The sequence below is a fragment of the Ursus americanus genome, chromosome 8 (assembly GCF_024610735.1).
Source record: "Ursus americanus isolate L20-20 chromosome 8, mUrsAme1.1.p, whole genome shotgun sequence".
Taxonomy (NCBI): domain Eukaryota; kingdom Metazoa; phylum Chordata; class Mammalia; order Carnivora; family Ursidae; genus Ursus; species Ursus americanus.
In genome coordinates, this window is record NC_142134.1 from 19,180,865 (window position 1) to 19,204,876 (window position 24,012).

A 24,012-nucleotide genomic window follows, 5' to 3' on the forward strand; every position below is an offset into this window, starting at 1 on the left:
TAATTTCTTAAACTACAGTATGTATTAGTACAGTAGTAAAATGCAACAGCAAAGAACAGACACCTACAGATATGCACCTAGTTTTAAGTAAAGTTCAGGAGAAAACTTGGATTTATATAAGCAATAAGTTAAAAGGTGGTGATTTACAAATAGGCTTCCTTTAAATAAGATTTATCTGGTGCATCTAAACTCATTCTATTGCAAACAAAAACCACAATATCTAGACTGCTCAGCAATAGCTCTTGCATAAAATGTAGTACGACTCTGGTTACATCTCAAAACTTAAAAGCCTTTGTTTGAGGTAGAACAAATACATCAAAATATACAATTTAAGGAGAATTTCAGTTAATAAAACTCAACTTTTACCTGGTCATTAATCTTCTGCAATTTTAAGTTTTCAGTTTAACTGCACTTTGTGAATATTCACTCAATGACGAGAAGAGTAAATGTTTTACACACAGAGATGAATCATATGCTTGTTTCTTTTACCCATTTAAAACACTTCCCCATATGTGAAAGTACATATACCTATGTTTTTCTATTCATCTTCTCAAGTCTGGGTGTGAGAGAATGGAGAAAAGTGTTCTTAGTATGTTTCCATCTTCAGATTATTTAAACTCCTCTAAATTTCTGAAAAAAACTCATTATATAATTAAGACAAATATTTTTATAACCATTCTCAACTGACCATCTTTTTCTAATTTATTAATCACACAGTGTGAATCCCATTATTCACTCAACACTGAAAATACATTTATTTCAGCCTCCCTGCAAACACAAGGAAACTTCAGAAGGAGAAGCTGAAATAAGGCTTCTGCTCATTCTCTGATGGGCACTGGGCTCTTCTGGTGGTCAAGTTAAGTATCCATTCTATTACTCAAAAGTAGTATTTCAAAGTCCTAGGACAATGGACTGTGAAAATGACATCACCTATGTACTTCTTGGACTATATTCCCCAGCTTTGTTGCATCATACTTCTGTTTTAGGGTGCCCTGGCAAAGGGATTTTGTGGTATTTGATATCTTAAGTTAGCCTAATTTTCAAATCACATCTTAATTTTCATATGTAAGTAAAAATTATATCCAAGGTTTTATAGGTATTCTGGCAACATTCCTTCTACATTTTTTTTTCCTGTCAACATTCTTAAGAGCTGTAAACCAAAGTGCTTTTAGGGAAGGTAGTCTATTTGTAAGAGTCAAAGTTTTAATGACTCTTAATTGTTGTTATTCTCTCACTTTACAATAGACTGAACAAGGTAAAAGTATGTCCAGTCCCATTACTCAGTCTTAGAGTAGTATATTCAAAGGCAGCATCTCTTGGCTAGTCTGCTCCTACTGACTTACAGCTTTCTATGACCAAGTACTGAAATGATACAAACCAAAGTATGAGCTTTTATAATATGCATAATTAGAAATTCTAATAAGTCAGAATTACAAACCTGTCAACTGTGCAGAATGGTCAATTTATAAAATACAGTTAATCTTTAAAAAATGTTGACCAATTATTCTTCATAAAAACTTGGACATATTTTAGGTCTCTCATTTGAATGGATATCCATCATTACTTAACAAATGCCTAAATTTATTGGTATTAGCGAAACTTGAACACCTGTAATCCTGTAAAGATGACCAGTGTTTTCTTGACAAAGTTTTCATTTCAAGTCTTTCTGAATGGTGTCTTAAAGGGTACTTTGCTCCATCTTCAGCTCTGATCTTTAAGAAACAGATTACTATATCCTTTAGTAACTTTACGAAGTGATTGATGGCACACACTTCTCCATCAAAGAGATGCTCGTCTAAATCTACGAAAAGACAAACATGCTCAGAAAGCTCACACAGTATCTGCTGCTGGAGATACAATTCTCTCTGTTTAGGGAGTGGTTCATAGACCGCCATTCTTGAATGGGTTTTTACAATTCGCTCACAAATATTTACGACTTGACACAGGCTTTCTGAAGGGAAATGCAAACCATTCTTCTTTTTAACACATAACAGTGACCCAATTTTAGCAACTTTGAGATCCGAAGCATACAGTGCACTGACACAGTCCTCACAAGTTAAAAGAGCGGATAACTTATTTGCAATATAACTGGCACAACAGGTGAGTTTTCGCCTGTGATCTGACAGATCAAGTAATGCCTCACTTAGAGAACAATTAGACCAGTCTTGGCAAATAGCCTCTTTGTGAAAAAGAGTCTTTATAACGCTGACACCATACTGACGCTGAACTGTCCGAAGAGCCAAGTCTGTCCTTCGAGCAATTGAAATGTCAAGGATGCTTATTTCACTTAGAAAAGCTTCGTCTTGTAATCTGTATCTGGTCTCCAAATTATGGTAAGCCTTCTGGAATGCCATACAGGTAGGGTTCGAACTGGTTACTAATACCTGTCTAAGCATCTTCAGAAATAATTCCAGATGGTCTTGACTGAATTTATAAGTGAGAAGATATGGAAAAGGCATGACCTTAGGGAAAACATAATTCTGGTACAGCCATTTTAAGCTCTCAGCATTAAGTAAAAATCCCAGGAATCCTAGTTTTCGCTTACCTTTAATTATTTGATTGTTGCTAGAGTCAGATAATGTCACAAAGATAGTCTTGGCTTCAATTAGCACACGATTAATTTTACTGTAAGTTTCAGGCAATAGAGGTCCTTTAAGTCCCTTTCCGTAACAGTTCCTACTATTAAAAATGTCAAACAGGTTGTTAACTAACCGTAAAAAATGGACGGTACCAATACAGTTTTGAAAAGGAGGCAGGCCTAGCGACAACAAGCACTCCAGTGCCCTGGCCACACTCTCACTGAACACTTGGGCAGCACAGTTCATCTTCAGTACGTGGTTTTTCAGATTTGCAAGTTTTCTTGGGAGTCTTTCTATATTTGCTAATTCCTGTTCCCCTAGTGCTACTAACTCCACAAGGTGCTGCCAATGTGCTGTGCCATTAATGAACTGAATGCTTTGAAAATTCTGAAATGCGTTTCTTACTAATCTGAGCAAGTGACAAGAATCAAAAAAGTAGGCAATCTGCTGACTAGAAGATGAAGGATGCTGAAATGTACACTTCATGTTGTCTCCGTCGATATGTATCCCCAATGCTTTTGCCATCTGAACACTGTGAGCCGTAGCATCAGACGTAACGGCCAGAACTGTGATCCCTATGTCACTCAGTTTGCCAATGGTAAGACGCAGCAGCTGAGCTTGCAAATATCCAGACGCCCTGTTTACAAAAAAATAACCAAGAGGCGTTCTCCAGTGACCAGAAATACCCACTGCCATTAATAAAACAGTTTCGGAGGCAAGTGGCGTTTCATCGGCATCAAGTATGCCAAGGCCGAAGTCCATAAACCCTTGCAAATGGTGATTACTAGGGTCCCACTGAAGTTGTTGCTTGAGAGATATGCCTTTTATGATCAGTGAACAATATTGATAGAGCTGGTCTCCATTCTCTACTCTTCGTTGAAGAAAAGAAAAAATGTTGCTGTTAAAGCCTGGACTGGGTTTGCATTTGGATAACCATCTGGAAAAATGAAAAATATAAAACTCAAACGAAGAAATAAAAAAAGGAAAAATGCCTTAAATGGTACTAAAGTAGGGGTGTCTGGGTGGCTCAGTCAGCTGAGCATCCAGCTCTTGGTTTTGGTTCAGGTCATGATCTTGCAGTCCTGGACTGGGCTCCACGTCAGGCTCTGCGCTCAGTGTGGAGTCGGCTTCAGAGGCTCTCTCGCTCTCCCATGAATAAATAAAGTCTTTATGTTTTTTAAAATTTTTATTTATTTATTTCAGAGATAGAGAGCACAAGCCTGGGGCGGGGTGGGGAGAGACAGAAGCAGGCTCCCTGCTGAACAGGGGGCCCAATGTAGGGCTTGATCCCAGGACCCTGGGATCATGACCTGAGCAGAAGGCAGATGCTTACCTGAGTCACCCAGGCGCCCCTAAATAAAAAAAATAAAAAAAATAAAGGGTACTAAAGTAGCCTCAAATCCCTATAGAAACAAACCGAAGTACAAGTAGCCAAATTCTAGTTATTTTCAAACATATATTCATATAATTACTATAAAATAATAAGGTAACAGAGAAACTCAGAAACAGAGTAGTATTTCAAGATACAAATATACCACAAAGCAATTTTCACTGTTCATTTACTTTTTTAAAAAGTATACAAATCAATTACCCAGTTTGTTCTAATTGATGTGTTTATAATTTAGATCATAAACCAGCCTTACCTGTAAATTCAATGAAATGAGAAAACTGCTGAAGGGGAAGGAAACTTTGAGAATATATAGCACATCTAACTCATTTTACAGATTAGGAAACTGGGACAGAGGGGGACCTTAAACCACATGACCCTTACCTTGCCACTAGTTCTGCACAAATAGGAAACCCAACTTTCCCGAGGTCCTGCCCATGCTTTTCCCATAATTCTCAAAATTATGTCCTCTGGGACAATTAAGGTATCTGCATCTGTCTGCCCTATACAAAGTGCCTACATTACTACCTCACGAATTCTTTTGTAGTGTCCCTGACCTTCCCAGACTTCTGATTATGCTTTCCTATTCACATTAGCCTTTGTCTTCAGAATCCTTTTCACTCAGTTCGAATTTGCTCTAACTTGTTGTAGGGTCAGGAAAGGCAACAGCCAATTTGAATCACTCTCTAAAATAAGACTAAATGGATTCTGAAGTATAGACTGGAGTGTTCATCTTTTTTTTTTTTTTTTAAAGATTTTATTTATGTGACAGAGATAGAGACAGCCAGCGAGAGAGGGAACACAAGCAGGGGGAGTGGGAGAGGAAGAAGCAGGCTCATAGCGGAGGAGCCTGATGTGGGGCTCGATCCCAGAACGCCGGGATCATGCCCTGGGCCGAAGGCAGACGCTTAACGACTGTGCCACCCAGGCACCCCTGGAGTGTTCATCTTAACTGAAGTTTACTTAAAAAAAAAAAAAAAAAGAGATTTATTTATTTATTTGACAAAGAGCACAAGTAGGCAGAGTGGCAGGCAGAGGTAGAGGGAGAAGCAGGCTCCCCACTGAGCAGGGAGCCTGACGTGGGGCTCGATCCCAGGACCCTGAGATCATGACCCAAGCCAAAGGCAGATGCTTAACTGAGCCACCCAGGCACCCCTGAAGTTTACTTTTGTAACTCAAATGACTTTTGGGGGGTTTATATTTCTTTCTTTTTTAAAAAGATTTTATTTATTAGAGAGAGAGAGAAAGCACAAGCAGGGGCAGGGGCAAAGGGAGAGGGAGGAGATGCCCTGCTGAGCAGGGACCCAATGTGGGGCTCGATCCCAGGATGCTGGGATCATGACCTGAGCCACAGGTAGACACTTAACCAACTGAGTCACCCAGGGGCCCTCTTTTTAGCCGACTCCTAGCTGAACAGGGAGCCTGAGGCAAGGCCTGATCCCAGGACCCTGTGATCATGACTGACTGAGTCACCCAGGTGCCCCGGGGTGGGGTGGGGGGCTTATATTTCTGATTGTGGGGCTATATTCTAAGCTGCCAAAGATTCTTCCTGGAGAGCCGACCTCTATTTCATTCAGACTCTTAATGTACCTAAGTATTTCAGGACAGGGGTTTCCAAATATTTTGCTGCAACCTAAAAGTTCCATAAATGAAATTTACCCTCACTACATGCCATGCACACATATATATAATATGTGCATATATAATGCCAATTATGACCCGCTGAATTGATTTCAAGATGTACTAATGGGTTTGAAAAATACATTTATAGGATGCTAAAGACATACTTTGACTTTAAGTTGCTTTTAACCTATTTGAGAGACAAAAGTACTAATCAAAAAAATTTTAAGTATTAATCAGTTGTTTATATTTTAAAATAGTAAGATAATGACAAAACAGGGAAATGCTACAGCCCACTAGTATGCTGAATAGCCTTTGAAATTGTGTCTCCAAATTTTAATTGTTAAAATTTTTTTCTTGAATTAGGATTCTCAAATGAACACCAAAGATGCTAACTGTGTTGCACATGGAATCATTATGTAATGAAACTACTTCATGCCTCTATGTAAAAGTTTTTATTTTAAATAGGCTAAGAAAGCTAATGTTCTTTCAGTTTGATTTTTAAATGGAATTCTAAATGGTATCTTCATGTCCACAGCTACAAGAATGAGGTCTTGAATATCAGGCAGAAAGATATGTGGCCTTGTTTCTAAAAGTTTTTATAACTGAGAATGGAAATACCCAAACTGTTTGTGACTTAGAACTGTAGAGAACTGATTGATTTCTGTCTTAAACCCTTCTTCCCCTTCAAAATGAAAAAATTTTTTGATTGTAAAAAAATGTTTTTAAAAGTAAAACAATATGGAAAGTGCAAAAAGTAATAGTCACTTCAATATTTCAGGGACATTCTTCCAGACTCCTTTATGTATATATATACCTAGATACAATTTTCAAAATTTATACTCAATCTTTTTTTACTTAATAGTAATGTTACAGCAATATTTTTCTGTATCCTTAACTACTGACCTACCTCATTTTAAATGTGTACGTGGTATACTGGAGTATAGTTAAGCCATAAATAATTCAACTATCCTATACTGAAAGACATTTAGACTGTTTCCATTTTTTAGATAATACAAACAGCACGGTACTGTGTACTTGGGTGCACACATACACAGGTACATATTTATGTCACTTATGCAATTCCTAGGAGTAGGATAGAGATGTAAATTTGCTTACACAAGCATTGAAATGAATGGATTCAACTTTTTTAAACAGATTTTATGTATGTATGTATATATGCGTTTTTAAAAGATTTTATTTATTTATTTGAGAGAGAGAGAGAGTACAAGCAGGGGAAGCAGCAGGCAGAGGGAGAGGGAGAAAATACCATTTTCTGGTATTTATATACTTACATATTGTTTGAATGTTTTAAAGCAAGCATGTATTACTATCATATTAAACAAGGTACTTTAGTTTCAGCAAAGTACCCGAAGTATGTCTTTTGCATCCACAGGAAGGAGCCTTATGTGGGACTCAATCCCAGGACTCTGGGATCATGACCTGAGCCAAAGGCAGACGCTTAACCAACCAACCCACTCAGGCATCCCTATGTATTTATTTGTCAGAGAGAGAGAGAGAGAGAGAGAGAGTGAGAGAGCACCAGCAGGGTAATAGCAGAGGGAGCTGCAGAGGGAGAGGGAGAAGCAGGCTCCCCGCTGAACGGGGAGCCTGCCATGGGGCTTGATCCCAGAATCCTGGGATCATGACCTGAGCTGAAGGCAAACACTTAACCGACTAAGCCACCAGGTGCCCCTGGATTCAACTTTCATAAGAAATTAAAAACAAATTTTGGACCTCCAGCGCACATAATTGGGTGAATCAATTTAAAATTAATTCACATTCCCAAATTTTCCTTCACAAAGTTTTTACCAATAATTTACATTGTCATCAACATGATATTTTAAATTACAATAGCTTATTTATGGAGTGATTATAAGGAGTCCATTGGCTGGCTTAAAACTCTGCCTGGAAAAAATACAGTGCTGAAGAGCGAAAATGCTGAGCTAAGTGTTTTTCAAGACTATTAGCTCCTCCCATGGTCTTGTTTACCTTTGAATCTCTCATATCACCTTCTCTATTAGAGGGAGCTAATTTACTAATTGCAATGAATACCTAAATAGGAAATTAGAGGAAATCTGTAAGATCATACCATATGTATGTTATAATAAGGCAGGCTGAGGATGTTATGACATTCTTACAAAAGATATGTGAAAACAAACCTTCAAGACCCAAAGAACTGGAATTATAAGCAGCACAGCTCAGGGATGGTTCTGGACATAAAAAATTCAAGACAGTACTGAAAAAAATCCAACATCAGTACACAGAAAATTACAGAAGCGATTAGAGAAAGATACAACAAGGAGAAATTAGTGAGGGAGGTACCTGTCTGAACCAAGAGTTTTTAAAAATAAAAATCTGGCTTGGTCTGTCGTCATCTAATCATCTACCAAATAACTATTTCTCCATCATGACTGAGGGGAAAAACAAATATTCACATTTTCTCCTTTCTCCCCAAACTTCTTATGTCTCCTTCCGCAACTCTCAGCTATTATCTTTTTCAGTAGGTTCCATGCCCAGTGTAGGGCCCAATGTGGGGTTTGGACTCACAACTGGGAGATCAAGATGTGAGCCCCGAGATCAAGAGCCAGTCACTTGACCGACTGAGTCACCTAAGGGACCCTCAGCTATTACCTTTACGTCACTGAGAAAATAGAAGCAATCCAATAAAACCTCATTTTCCTATCATCAATTGGTTAACCCATTGAATCTGTATCTCTGCCCTTCTTCCTGTTTAAAGAATTGTCCCCACTCCTAATCAAGGCCAGACATCTCTCCACAATGGTGTTAGATGTTATCTCTCACAATCCTCTCTCTTGTGCATCACCAATTTTCTTCCCTACTAGATCACTCCCTTCAGCATGCAAACACAGTGGAACAACTCTGCTCTCAACAGACGCCCTCCCCTCCACCTCTGTTCCCGTCTAGCCACAGATCCACAGCTCTGCTCCTTACATAGCAAAACTTGAGAATCCATAATCATGGTCTCTCTTTCTTAGGCTTCCGGTCTCCCTTGATCCCATTTCAGCCAGGCTTACCTCTCTACCACTCTATTGCAACTGCTTTTGTCAATGTCATCAATGACCTCCATCCTGCAAAATCCAACAGTCGATTCTCTGTCCTTCTCTTACTTGCTCTCCCAGCAGTAGGGACACAGTGGACTACTATCTCCTCGAGACACTTTCTACATTTGGCTTCCAGGCCACCACAAAGCTTCCAGGCCTGGTTTTCCTCCTGTCTCACTGGCCACTCCTGACCAATAAATATTTACTGAATAAATACTAAATATAATGATTATAGATAATGATTTGGAGGTTTAAGACATAAGCAGAGATGTGTTAAAAATAGAGACAACTTTTTAAATGGAAAAATAAATTGAAATGTAATCAAACATGAATATGTTTGACCATTCAGACTTTTTAGGATAAAATCTGTATATTTCTAAAATATGAGAATAACAGATAGCTATTAAAATAAAATTTTGTGGATAATAGATTTTTAAAAATGTCTGAGAGAATATATACCAAACTGCTGGTAGCAGTTATCTTAGGAATTACGGGAATGGAAGCACTGTAAATATTTTTCATTTTCTGGTATTTATATACTTACATATTGTTTGACTGTTTTAAAGCAAGCATGTATTACTATCATATTAAACAAGGTACTTTAGTTTCAGACAAAGTACCCAAAGAAATAAACAACTTTTTGAGTACTAAAATTGTACTAAATAATGTCATAGCAAAGGTCATAAATGCAAGATGACATGGAGAAATATCAGTGTGAGCTGGACTTGCTGGAGTATGTAATCCGATGTTGATGTAGAACGATAGGAAATGAAGAATTGTCTCACATAAACCAGAGTGTAGAAGCAGGAAGCAGTGCTTTAAAACCAGTGAAGACAGAACTTGACTAAACAAGGCACTGGAGGGGGAAATACCAACATAGTGTCTCTAAGAACATCTCCTGCCTAGCAGAAAGTAAACATTTATAAATAAGAATAAAATCTGGCCTAAACACTAAAATCATATTATGGAAGAGCATGAATAAGCCTATACACCAATGTCCAACTCAATTATAAAATGGCCATTATGACCAAAAAACAGAAACAATATAAATAAATGTCCAGTAGCTGCAGAATGCCCTGGTTAAGTAGGGTACAACTAACTACCTGATACTATGCAGTTGTTAAAGATCATAACTATGTAAAAAACTAATAAATCTAAGCACAGAAAAAAGACTGGAAGAAAATTCCCTAAATGTTAATAATAACTGTTTACATATAACGTAGAAGAGGGATTAATGAATTGTCCTTCTTTTTCTCTCATTTCTAAATTTTTTATTAGTATTATTTTAATAGTATGTGGAGGAATATTGTTGTTTAAAAAGAGGATGCAATATACAACATGGTGACTATAGTTACTAATACCATATTGCATATTTGAAAATTGCTAAGAGGTCTTGAAAGTTCTCGTTACAAGAAAAAATCAATTTTAACTATGTGTGTGATAGATGTTAATTAACTAGACTTAGTGTGGTGATCATTTTGCAATATATACAAATACCAAATAACTGTTATACACTCAAAACTAGTATAGTGTTACATGTTAATTACATGATCCCTCAGAGTTTCTCCAGCTCAGAGCCCCTCTGAGTCTGTTTTAAAGTTGAAGCAGTAAGAAACCAAGAGGCAGCTTCCAGGACAGAGGGCTGCTGTCATTCCTGGCTGGCCTCTGCCCCACCTGCATTGAGTTAAATGGAGTGCTGTTCTTTAGACAGCAACTTGAGGTTCACTCCATTTCTCCCTTGCCTCTATTTGAAATGCTAAGTGACCATTCAGGCATTCTTTCTTTCCACAAACATTTATCAAGGGACCATTGTGCTCCAGGTACCTTGCGGGGTCAGGATTAGTGGGCAGCATAACAGAATCAGACACAGACCTCATACCCACGCAGCTTACAGTCCAGTGGGGAAGACAGTGTTTCAGGAACTGAATTCAGTTCTGTATCAAATGTGTGAGAGGAGTACTTACTCCAGGCCAGGCTTCTGAAAGGATGTCATATCTAATTTGAGTCTGAAGACTGAGGAGTCATCGCCAGGACCAACAGAGAGTGAGTGGGCATTTTAGGCACAGGGACCAGTAAGTCCCTGAGGCAAGAAGCAACAAGGAATGCCTTAAAATTGGAGTATGGAATGCTAGAGGGCTGGGAGGGAGGCAAGAGATGAGCCTCAGAGCCCAGCAGGGGCCACATCACAGGAAGTTCAGTAAACCACAGGAAGGAGTTGGCCTATAGGTTGTGGGTAATGGGGAGACTAATGCATCAGGAAAGTGACTATTATCGGTTGAATTGTGTCCCTCAAAAAAGATACATTGGAGTCCTAATCCCCAGTACCTCAGAAAGTGACCTTATTTGGACATACAGTCTTTACAGAGGTAATCAAGTTAAAATGAGGTCATTAAAGTGAATCCTAATCCTACATGACTGGCCCTCATAAAAAAGGAAATTTGGGCACAGAAGCACAAATACATAATGGGAGATGATGTAAGGACACACAGAGAAAAAGACCACCATCTACAAGTCAAGTTAAGGAGAGAGGCATGGAACAGACCCTCCTCCCTCACAGCCCTCAGAAGGAACTAACCCTGATGACACCTTGATTTTGGACTTCTAGCCTCCAGAACTGTGAGACAATAAATTTCTATCATTTCTAAGCCAAATACATACATACATACATACATACATACACAGGCATCTGTAAAACCAGTGATAAAAAAATAGAAGTTGAGTATTACTTTTATAAGACATTACCGTAAAGCCACTGTGTTATTTACTTATAACACAGTATTACAACACTAAGAAAGTTATAAATATATCTATGTATTTTGACCAAAAATCCTACAAAATTATTTACCAAAATCTCCTCCCTGAATAACCTGCCCTGGCATCAACTACAGTGCTTATAAAAATGCAGATTTTTGTGCTTAGCCTCAAACCAATGGTGTCAATCTAGAACTCTTTTGGATTTTCTAGGCTAGTCTGATAGTAAAACTACTGAAATGTTTTAGAAATCCCCAAACTACTACAGTATGTTCGAGTCCAGATTTTTTATCACTGAGAGTGTCTCTGCCATCCAGAGGATGCAAAAAAATTATCAGACTATACGCCTTCATTTTGTTGGTGAAAATACTGCTGCTGTGATAATATGCAAATACCACCTAAAAGTTTCTAAAAAGAGAAAATGGACTAATAAATGAGAGTATGAGTATGAATAGCCTTAACACACAAAATGCAATAAAATAATATAATACTCGTTTTCTTTAGCATCTAAAAAGTAATTTACTTACGTCCTGAGGATGGAAGAATGAGGCAGCTTGAGAATCTTTCTTACATAATCGTAGACTTTGCTACTGCACAAGTAGAGTGTACATGCAAACTGTTTCATTTCTGTGGAGTACTCGGCTGTTTCTCTCCAGTTATACAACTCCCATTTAAAATCTGTTAAAATAAATTTATTTATTTTTTGTGATGAAGTGTGTACAGTAACATTTTCAGGTATAAATCACAGCATTTGGATACAAGTGCAGAGAGCATCAAAACCCAAATCCCAATCCAATCACAGTTTCACTGAGTTTGTTCAAAGGTTAATATCCAATCTTAGGGCCTCCTGACCAATTCCTCCTGTTCATCTTGGATCATTTCACTCAAAAGAGAGAAGAAAACAGTTTCCACTTGAATCAGTAGGTTTTACTATTCACTGGCAGCCTAAGTGGAGAATTTTAGAGGAACTGGAAAGAGAATGAAATAACTGGATAAAACTAAGTTTCTGGATTATGAGTACATTTATTTGTTTTATTTTGTTCCCTGGTTACCATTAATCTGAGGGTGAAAATGAGACACAAGAAACATTTCTGGGCATAGGATGCTATTCAGATTGAATAGATAATCTTGCCTACCTTGAGAAAAAAAAATCCTCTTTCCTGGTAGGGATGCGTGTTTATTACCTCTTTCCCATACTGGAAAAACACAAAATATTCTTCTCCTTTGGAGATACCTACTCTTTTCTAGAAATAAGACATACTTATTTTTTACCAGAATGTAAATCCAAAATCTCTGCTGCTTTCATCAAAGAGTCAGTTGGCAATGCTTATTTTGTCCCTCTTCAAATATCTGGTTTACAAAGGAGAGTAGGTAGTCTTTCCAACAGACATATGTATCTTCTACAGAATATTTTAGAAAATAATATGGAGACTCATAGAATTTTCAAGCTCAAAGGGAACTGGCAAAATTATCTGGTTCAACACCGCAAAAACACTTTAGTGACAAATTATGTAACAGTTAAAACTGCTTATAAAGAATTTGCTGTAAAATGAGTGCTTTATAAAAAATGAAAAGTACAGTATATGGTATCAACCGTACAATCTCATCTCTGGGTAGCAGGATTATGTGTAACTTTTATCATTTATATATTTCCTTGCTTTTCCTATAATAAACACATTACTTTTAAAGCTGGTAATACATAAAAGGATTTTGGCAATTACTTTTCCTTCTCTTTGCTTACCCCGAGACTTCATGTTTCAGCGAAAAGCACGTGTTCATAGGCGGGAGCAAAGTAAATACTCAATGGTAATTCGGAAAAGGGGGACATACCTGAAAACTGTGCTCGCAGCAGACACTCTGTCTCTTCAGAAAGTAGTTTCTCTTCTACAAGTGCATCAATTAATCGTAAGCCCTTTCTCTTCTTGATCATCCTGTAGTTTTTTACAGAGACCAGTCTTTTTTTGGACACTTGGAGCATCTGTTGCACCTCAGCCAGTCTCTCTGCACCTATTGTCAGAGGTCTCTTTAAACTGTAGTTATGGTCCTCGGTAGCAACCTCTTGCGAATTATCAGGAAGTGGCTGTTTTAGGATTTTCTGTCTTGCTTTACCTTTAAGGTGTACGCCCTGAAGAACCTGCAATAGAAACACCACATTCAGATTATTTTTGAAATTATTACACAGAAGAGTGTCTATAAAAATACCACTAAATGCAAAGCACTCACCTGGTTGCTGTGGGGAGTTGAATTATGAAAGAAAAAGGTCCCTGACTTTTTCAAATGTATTTATATGAAAATGTGAAAAGGGTTTTTTGGTTTTTTTCATCTATACAGAAATAGTAACCTGATGCTGAAAGTTAACATGACGCCGAAAGTGTCTGAAATGGTTAAGGTAACAACAGAAAGGTGGTAATTTGTGAAGGCTTCGTGGAAATGAGTTTTGAGTAGTTTTTTAAAGGGGCAATAACGTGACTTAACGGAGGGGACAAGAAAGTTATTTGTGCAAAAAGAAGGCACAGTAGACAGAACATGGGCTTTGAAATTAAGACTGATCTGGGTTTGAATCCTGGAATCCCTCATTTATTAGCTGTCACTAAACCTCTACAATCCCTCATCTCTTTATTTGTAAAATGTGGATAAAAATACAGAGTTGTTTTAAGTCTAAAAGAAGATAATTTATGTAGATCTTCTGGCACAAGGCCCTGAACTACTGTAGCGTACCGATACTACACAAAAGCATGAAAGCAAGTCAACTGATCACATATGCAGTAGTATGAAAAGAGAATTTGAAAAAAGAATACAGTAGTTTGAAAAGAGAATTTAGAGCAGTTAGAAACGCACAACTAAAAGGAAGCTCTTGGAGCTTATGAGTTTGGATTTGACACCCACTACATTCTTCTGAATAGAGGAACGAGACAAAACAATACTGAAAGGAGACTCCAAAGGATAAGAGGAGGGAAGGGTAGCATCAGGATAGAACAGGTAGACGACAACTGCAGGCTGTGCAGGCAGTGACAAGCCATGTGTAAGAGGATGGCCAAGAGATAAAAGGAGAACACAGAAACAAAAGAAACAGTAATACCAATGCCAGTGATAGACTCGTGGAAAGACCTCTCTTTATATATACCCCTCTATATTACTGTTAATAATTAGGTACATTTTTGGTCAAGATCAATAACATTACTGGCAGGAGCACCATAAAGGCATAATTTCTAAGTATTCTAGAAACTGTCTCACACTTAAACAAAAGCCTGAATTCTAAGGCATCTACTAGTTGATTCTTGTGATCAGTTTAGTAATCTTTATGTGTGTCTTGACTATGATTTGTATTTATATACCTAATTTTTAAAAAAATTCCAATATTACATATAGATTTTTTTAAAAACCCAAAAACAAGTTTTCTAAGCATTTAAAATCTATTATTGGATTTGTTTCAAGACTTAGGATTTTTTTTAAATCTCTGTAAATTCTAGCTATAATGTGAGGCTTTTAGAATTTAGTTTTGTTTACACCTAGATTTAAGTACCTTGTATAGAGAAACAGAAGGCACAGCTCCTTTTTTCAGCTTTCTTCTTATGCCATATGACTCAAAGTCACTTTCTTGAAAATGTTTGGAACATAGTATAGCACCTGGTCCTGGGATCCAAATCTTTTTGCTTCTGGGGTCCACACGATTAACAGCCCTGATCCATTTTGAGCGCTGTATGGTATCAGTTGGAAATCTACAGCAATCATATTAAAGTTCCATTAACATGAAGATATTATAGTAATACTACAGTATTTATTACATAAACCCATCTATTATTTAACTGCCTTACATAAACATCAAGTCCAATTAGAATTTAACTTAATCTGATTCCATTTTTCAAAATTCTTTGATTTTTTTAATCTGAGACTCCAAAATCTAAGTGATCTCATCTGCTTCAATTTGTATGAGGGCAAGGCTCGTATCCCATACCATACCACATTTTGTCTTCGCTGCCTACACTTAACAGAATCTGCTCAAATTTAGTATATGCATCTTTATGTCCACAAATTCTTTGCTTCTCCTCCTTTCAAGGGATGAAGCCTAATTCCCGTCCCCTTGAGTGTGGGCTAGAGTTAGTGATTTGCTTCTAAGAAATAAAAAAAGCAGGAGTGACAATGGGCTAAATAAGACTAGATAATAAAAGGTACTTGCTCCCTCTATTGAATGATTTTTCTCTGGGGGGAACTTCTCTGCCATGTCATAAGCAGTCCTATAGAGATATAGGTCTACTTGGCAAGAAACAGGTTTCCAGCCAAAGGCCATGTTGAATGAGCCTTTCTGAAAACACACTCTTCAGCCTCATCAAGTCTTCAGAAGATTCTAGGATTGGTTAACATTTCACTGCACCCTTATAAGACACCCTGTAACACCCAGTTAATCTACTCCTGAATTCCTACCCTCGGAATTTACGTGAGATAATGTTTCCACACTGCATTTAAAAAAAATTTTACTGAACAGTAGAAAACAAGTACATTTCCCATACTCAATCTTCCTCTTTTCTTTTGAAAGGCACCACTTTTTCTTAGCCTTGAATATAAAAATTACCTTGTATTCCTGTTTTTAAGCCCAAATTACTATGTTTAGAAACTGTGAGAAAAAAATTATGAAATTGGTAAAATGAAAATCACAAAACTACTCTTTCCGCACCCTCTTCCTTGATTTGTCCTGGGGACAGATCTACAGATAGCTGTGTGATTTTTGTATATTTTAACTTAGGTTTTAAAGCATGTACTTGTTACAAACTGAAACTAGTGAGAACTTTAAGTTCCTCGGCTCATGGTTAGGGAAATAATACAGTATGGTAAAACAGAATTCTGAGATATTCTCTCAATCACCTTGAGAAAGAACACTGAATTGGAAAACCTGCATTTAAGCTTCAATGACCTTTTATCAGCCATGTGGTATTAGATACATCTCTCAATCTTTGAGCCCCCTCACAGGGTTGTTGTACAGGTGCACAGTGCGACAAATGCACTCAAAAGGCTTTGTCAATGGGAAAGTACTACCCAGAGTTTGTTCTTTCCTAGGAACAATTCCACTTTCAGGATTTTCATTGTATTGTTCCAGGAAGATGATGCTACTTGATCAAAAGGAAGGTCTTTTTCTATTAAAGGCGAGGCAAATTTCTTTTCACTGAGTTCCTTTCTTAACTAATGGCACAAGTTTGTTAGGCAGCTTTTCCACAGATTGGGTGTGGTCTCTAACCACGCAAAGGACAGTAAAAAGGTGGCTAGTCCACCAAGTTCCAATACTAGCCTAACCCTCTGATGCAGCTTCCCAACCGGCATGCCTGCTGACCACAGCCAATCCCCTTAGCCCACGGAATGGCCTGGGCCATCTGGAGACCCTGAAGTAGGTATAACAAGCCAGTCCCAAATAGCTTTGTTGGTTTGCCCCAAAGTATTAAACAAAATGAAAGGGTTGGGAAAATACCGCAGTCTAACCAGCATGACTAATTTGAATTCTGAACAAAATTAAATTGGTAATAATAATTGATACATTTAAAGCATTTACCTTGTGCCATAAATATGTGTGTGTGTGTGTGTGTGTGTGTGTGTGTGTGTGTTTAAAGTTTATTTACTTAAGTAATCTCTACATCCAACGGGGAACTCAAATTCATGACCTGAGATCGAGAGCTGCCCACTCTTCCAACCGAGCCAGCCAGACACCCAGATGTGTGTGTTTTTTGAAGGCAGTCTTACAAAAATTCTGCACGACAGGTTTTTATCCTTTCACAGAAGATGAAACCAAGACCAGACCTAAGTATAGCTACCAGTAAATAGTAGTTGAAATTGGAATTCATGTCTCCCTATTCTAAAACCACCTGTGGCAAAAGAAAAATTCCAAACCAATCATCATCTCATATATATAATAATGAATTGGTTTACATGAATACAGAATCCATATTCTCTCTCCTGCTGACTATGCCTTGTTTACACTACTAGCAGAAATTTACCTTTGGCTCCCTGTATATATTTTCCAGAAAAGTGGCTAACAAAATCATTTCTACAGTGGTTGCCTCTGAGGAGAGGGAAAAAGGATTGAGGGGTAAAGTTTTAACTATACTTGTAACTTAATTCTCTTTTAATGGGAAAAAACAAAAACAAAACCTGAAACAAGGCAAAATGTTAATATCTGCTTAATTCTAGTGGTGGGTACCTAGATGTTTGTTAGGTATTATTTTTTGCCTGCTAGTGTGTTTGAAATGTTTCATAATTAAAAGTTTAAAAATAGAACTCATTGTGACAATTCAGGTAAAAACTCTCCCAAATTATCATACATATTATTTCTTTGGTTATGAAATAAATTGTTTAATTTCTTTACAGCAACAGAAAGAGAATGCATCAAAGTGTCACTTCTTTAAAGTTGCCAGTCCCACCTCATATTTGACTATTTATATGTTTGACTAAGTATCAGTATTCTCATAACAATTTCCACACCTTTAGTCATTTCGATTCGCGCTTTTCAGGCACAGCCCCTTGCCTGTGTCCTTGCAACATCTTTCACAACTCTGGTAAGGTGCCAGGTGTGTTGGGGAAGGCTTCAGAAGAGATAATACTGGAGCAAGAACTGAAGTGTTGATAGGAGTTTGCCATGCAGACAGTGGCCACTCCAAGCAGATGCAAAAACACAGAGATATAAAATAATGACTTGCATCTTACTGGTTCATAAAGCATTGAAAAATAAGCATCGAAAAGGCTTAATTTGGAGGCTGGAGAGGGTTAAAGGAGAGTACAGAGGTAGCTGGTACTGGTTACAGATGGGCTGGAGGGATGGCTAGAGGCCAGAGCATAAAAGATCTTGTATGCTCTAGTAAGTTTGGGATCCATCCTTCAGGTCAGAGTTCTCCAGAGGAGTATGCACTCATCTACTGAGATTTGAAGAAAATATTAGAATCTATTTTTATAATTTTTGCCCCATCTTAATTTTTGTGTTTCATAATATATATGTGAGTACATCACCTCATGTATGTAATTTATAAATCACCAGGCATATATCAGGAGCATGTACTCAAATTTCCTTTTGGGGAGGGCTCCATGATCAAGAATTTGAAGAGGCTGCCTTTGGGCAATGGCAAGTTGACAAATTCTTTCCTTCCCATGTTACCTTTTTGATGAACCCTTACTTCTGATTAGTACTACATCATTGTTAGGACTAACACCATAGTATTCTAACTCCTCTCCCTGTCTCTCCTTTCTCCTGCCTTCCTTACAACTTCCTACTTATAGGAAGACAAAGATGATTCCCTCCCATTCAAACATAAGGACATATATTTCATTCAGCACACATATACAATAACAGAAATACAGAGTGAATGTAATTCGGGTTTGGAAGAGAGGTATAAGAGGAAAGGCTTCACAGAGGAGCTTGGACTCTATCTTTTAAGGCACTGAAAAGCCCAGAGTAAAATCCTTCCTTCCGGGAACTAGCATGAAATTTGCACTTTTAGAAAAATCATTCCCAGGAATCAGGAAAATGGAATGAATGGGGAAGAAATCAGCCTGGAAGAATCATAGCAGACTATCATAATAATTACATCACTTTCTTTTCTTAAAATTAAGCAGGTCTTACTTTGGTCCTCAATATATAAAATAAACAAAACCTAAGAAGGCATAGCAAAAGCGGGGCAGCAAAAAATTGAAATAATTAGAAAAACAAGAGATAAGTAGGGACAGAGTGTTAATAAAGCCAATAGGGGAGAAAGTTTCATGGAGTAGTTGATATGATTAAAAGTTAAAAAGAGGTCAAGTGCTCACTTAGATTTGGCAAGATTATTGGTGACCCTTTGTCAGTGCATTAGAGCAGTAGTGACAGGTATCTGGCTACAATTGGTTGAAAAGCCAACAGGACTTAGGGCAATAGGTGTATGCTCCTGTTTTGAGGAGCCTGGTTGTACAGGAAGGAGTGGTAGGGTAGTGCAGACCTGCACATAGGCTCTTGGGTTTGTGTGCCTGTTTAAAAATGGAAGTAATGTGAGCATGCTCATTAGACAAGTGATCAGTAGAGGGAGCAGTTGAAAATAAAAACACAACAGGAAAAAATTGATGGGGAAAAATCCTGAAGGAGAAAAAAAAAAGATACAATTACAACAGCTTAGTTGGAGGAATCAGCCCTATTTAAAAAACAAAACAAAACAATGACTACAACAGGCCTACCACACATAGTTGAAACTCCTTAACCTTTTCTTTTTAAATGTCTTCAAGCTACTTTTCCCAATCCTCTGATATCTGCAGTTTCCATCCCTTTACGTTTTTCCGTGCTATTCCTATTTAAGCGCCACCTCCCACCCCCGATTAAGTTCAAGGTCCAATTCAAATACCACCTGTCCCATAAAGCTCTTTTTGATCTTCTCATAAAAGTCTTTTGTCAATGGTTTAACTCCCTACATCTCCTATTACCTTAGCAGACTACCTCTTTTTGAAGTACCTTTTTGTGAGAATGTTTTACCACTTTTCTACTTCCCACTGTGCCTTGAACTTCGAATTGAATGACCCACCTATATATACCACAGATGGACTACAGATGTGGTTTTTAATTTAAACTGCTCTGAAAATCTGCCCCACTCTGGAGCCAAATGAAACTTCCTTGCCACGACCAGATGCAGCCATTCTGGCCGGCCTTGTAGAGCTCAGTCAATTCTACTGAGTATCTTGCAATGTCAGGCAGTACTGGTGAAAACTCATCTACACTTATGCTCATGAGCAAGCCACACACTCTAATGGAATCGAACACCTTCGACAGTTCTCCCAAACTGCCCTCCCTTCCCGTCTCCTCACGTTAAATAATAAGATGACCGAAAGGAAGCACGACTCCTTTCGAATAACCCCCGCTAAAACTCATGAGGCAAGCGGTAGGCAACGAGAAAGAATCAGCAACTTAGAGGTAAACACTGCGCAGGAACAGCATGAACAACCTTAACTCTCAAAATTCCCCACGTTCCTTTCCCCCACGCTACGCACGTCACGCCACGTCACGTCAACGGCGCGACGCACGCCCAGCTCCGCCCCACCCTGGCCTACTGCCCGCCAGGCCGTGCTGGGAGTTAGACAGCCGGAGGCTGCTCTCACGCACTGGTGAAAAGAGAGGCCACGCTCCCGGCTCAGCACGGTGTCCCGGGTGCTGCAGCCCACTGCCGAGCAACTTCGGGTCATCTTGCTACGTGGGGCTCCACTTTGGGTGTTCCCGCGACAGCATTAATCGGGATAAATTTAGCTCCGCCCGTGGACTCGGCGGCTACGACCTTTATTTGTCGGAAAAGGCGGGCTCTTAAGGCGTAAGACTCCTACCCTTCCTCTTCGTGGGCGCTGCACTTGACGCCGTGACCAATCACAGGCCACGTTGCGCCGCCGCAGCCAATCGGAAAAGCCAGGGGCATTAAGACGAGCAGTTGACGGCTCCTCCCTTTCTGTTCGAGGGTGGTTAGCGAGTTTAGTTGTTTAAGGCCTGGTTTTTCTCCTGTTTCAACCCCATCTGGTTACATCCGATGCCATCGGGGTTCTTGTGAGGCCGAGCTTGAGAATGCGAAGCGAAGAGGCAAGAGCAAAACTGAGGCTAATGCAGGGGCATGCGGATAGGTCTCCTGTGCGAACTCAGAAAGTGACTGGAGGAAATGGCTGGAGGAAGAGATGGGAAGAAAAGGGATAAACGTGGTGCCGTAGAAATATTGATTAAAAATTGGACCCCCAAATAAATTATTTACTGAAAGACACATCATTTCCTTGCGTTTTATTTGGTAGTTCCTTGATGTGAAGATAATATAGGAACTGTTGGTGTGGTTGGCCTGAAACAAATTATCCCGGACGAGCTTAAATGAGAGTGAATACGAGGATACGTCGGCTTTTAATTCAACGAACCTTCTTCGACAAGATCCTTTGTCACTGGGGGATTAAGAAGGCAGTAAGGTAAGGTCCTTGGGGCTTTTGGCGGCAGCACTTGCAACTCGTCAGTAGCAGTACGAGGAGGGAGGGAAGGGAAAATGAAATGGTTTTGGTTGGGATGTGGTGCATCCTGGATAACTTTTAAAGAGTGAGAAGGCATTAGAACGTTGTCTTGTATATGTTTACGGTGTGAGATTCCAGTATTCATGAAGAAACAAATTGGGGCCAAAATGGGGTGTAGTTTATTTTGTATCTTTGAAGAGATGCTTAGCATATTAAGTCGCTTCTTTCTCTTCTGCTAAACATTAGAGGCCCATTAAGGAAACAGAAAAATGTTTGTACTTTTTATTCAATTTTTTCATTTCCTTCTCCAGCAGGCAAGAGTGATTACAACATTTCCCAGCCAGATTGCTTCTTTTTCCCCTTTTTGTTTACTTAGTCCAGATTCCAGCCAAAAAGGTATTACTTATTCACATCTACTTTTTCCATTCTAATATGCTTATATCTTGTTTGAACGAAATTAACAGAGCCTTTGTATATGTTAAAGTCACATGGCCTAAGGATAGTTCTGAATTTGGGGAAAATTGATCCATGGGGGATGTGCTTGCTTGGCTGTTAGATGTGCACAGGGTAGGACCTGGATTTTAATTCATCTTCAGTTTGTTAGACTATGAGAAACTTCTCTAGTACTCAACCAATTAAGACCCAAATAAGGCTAAGTAGAGATAAGCAACAGTTTTCTTTTATCTTTAAGGAAAAAAAGTTGTTGCTTTGGTTTTTTTGGGTAACAGTTTTACTGATCTACCATACAATTAACCTATATAAAGTGTACAATTAAGTGGGTTTTAGTATATTCATGAATTGGGCTACCATCACCACAATCAGTTTTAGAACATTTTTATAATCACCCTCCCCCACCCCCCAAAAAGAAAACCCATTCTCATTCATTAACAGTCACTCCCTATATCTTCCCTACCCTCAGTTCTTGAAAACCACTAAGTTTTTTGGTGTAGATTTGCCTATACTGGAGGTCTCATATGAATGGAATCAGAAACTAATGTATGGTCCTTTGTGAGTGGTTTCTTTCACTTAAAATGTTTTTAAGGTGCATCCATGTTGTAGCATGTATCAGTACTTCATTTTTTTGTTGTTGCTAAAAGATGTTCCAGTGCATGGATATACTGCCATGATTTTATTAATTCATGAGTTAAACATTTGGGTTGTTTCCATTGTGGGGGGTTATTATGGATAATTCTGTGAACATTAGTGTGCAAGCTTGTGTGTGGACATATGTTTTCATTTCTTTTGAGCATATACCTCAGGGTGGAATTGCTGGGTCATATGCTAACTTACATTTAAACTCTTGAGGAAATGCCAAACTGTTTTTCCAAATTGGTTGGACCATTTTACATTCCCACTAGCAGTGGATGAGGGTTCCATTTTCTCCATGTTCTTGTGAGTGTGAAGTGGTACTTCATTGTGGTGGTCGCCCCGATTTTTAAGGACTTGGGGTTTGTAGGGAACCTGCTAGAGGATGCTCCTTGAGTGTAGAGACAATGTCTAAGGTGAATTTGTCTTTACAGTCTCTGGCACACAAATAGATAATGTATGTTTCTTCTATAACATCATACGTATTCCTGAAAAATACCTCATGTTCAGAAAAATCGTGCATCTGAAAGAATCAGTGATTATGCGGGGGGGGGGGAAGCATTCACTACTCAAAATCAATGCAATTTGATTATCTCTAAAATAGTGATGGTCCCTGGGTAAGTACTCCTATGCCCTCCTTCCATCCCCTTAAAGGTAACTTCAGTGGAGACTGCCATAAGGGTATATTAGAAGAACAAGTCGGGTGGCTACTAGACAATACAGATAGGAAGTGGAGCTCTGAGTTATAACGGCCTGCTAAATAGTATAACCTTTGAGCCCTGAGGGCAGGTGGGTAGAGCTGGGGAGGGAGCCCCAGGTTTTCTTAAGTTACTGTTGAAAGTACCCCTGCTGCCAGTTCAGCGTCACGGTTTCTTTCTACTTAATTGGATTCCAGATATTGTGGCTGTCCTAGGAAAGATGAAACTGTGGTTCTTACATTATTCTGAAGGCATCTGGTAATTATTAATTATAAATGAGTTACTGAAAACTGCTATGCTGCAAAACAGATTTACTTTAATGGTGTAGACTGATTAAATGAAAAGCTCACTTTATGGGAACCACGAGGGGTCACTGCCTTAGGTATTCTTAGTGTACTTCTGGATAGGGAAATATGCAATCCTTCATAAATTGTACTTTTTTTGAGTTGTATTTACATATCTTTATATTTGGTTATAACTTTTACATACTTTTTGTTGTTACTTTACTGGTGACATAGAAGGTCTCAGTTTGATCATTTGATTATCTTCGCTTCCTCCAATAACTTCATATCCAGTGATTAAACCTTTTCACTGCTGTTCACATAATGAACTGTTGTGATTATTGAATATATAAATGAGGATATGTAAGCTGTATTAAAGATGTTATTGCAAAAGGCATTGACCATTGTGCAATGTAATTTAAAAGAAAATATCTTTTTTCAGGAATTAACATTCTTGGAGATGTTGGAAAAAGATTCCTGGGCCTTGGAAGATAATTACTCCAAATATACAGGGGAGGTAGTATATCAGTATATTTTTCTGTTTTAAATGTACTAAGTGTTCCTGGAACAATAGTACTG

General features: G+C 38.4%; 1 protein-coding gene and 1 long non-coding RNA gene across 9 annotated transcripts in view; one reads left to right on the forward strand and one right to left on the reverse strand.

Moving 5' to 3' along the window:
- On the reverse strand, window positions 1-20,639 carry THAP9 (THAP domain containing 9). Of its 3 annotated transcripts, XM_045790601.2 has the most exons (5): window positions 20,500-20,639; window positions 14,926-15,121; window positions 13,233-13,536; window positions 11,930-12,080; window positions 1-3,516 (listed from the first exon to the last, which is right to left on the reverse strand). In XM_045790601.2, exons 1-5 carry the CDS (start codon window positions 20,577-20,579, stop codon window positions 1,539-1,541), a joined length of 2,709 nt encoding a protein of 902 aa, XP_045646557.1. In that variant the 5' UTR covers window positions 20,580-20,639; the 3' UTR covers window positions 1-1,538. The 3 variants fall into 3 exon arrangements, with proteins under 3 accessions (XP_045646557.1, XP_045646577.1, XP_045646566.1); XM_045790621.2 differs by lacking the exon at window positions 14,926-15,121 and having other exon boundaries at window positions 20,500-20,629; XM_045790610.2 differs by lacking the exons at window positions 14,926-15,121; window positions 20,500-20,639 and adding an exon at window positions 13,626-14,800.
- LOC123787827 (uncharacterized) overlaps window positions 20,562-24,012 on the forward strand; it is a 9,233-nt gene continuing 5,782 nt past the window's right edge. For 4 of the 6 annotated variants that reach the window (XR_015725424.1, XR_015725425.1, XR_015725423.1 and 1 more), the window contains exons 1-3: window positions 20,708-21,329; window positions 21,680-21,764; window positions 23,876-23,950. This is a non-coding gene — a long non-coding RNA (uncharacterized LOC123787827). The other 2 variants (XR_006778340.2, XR_015725427.1) reach the window with 2 other exon arrangements.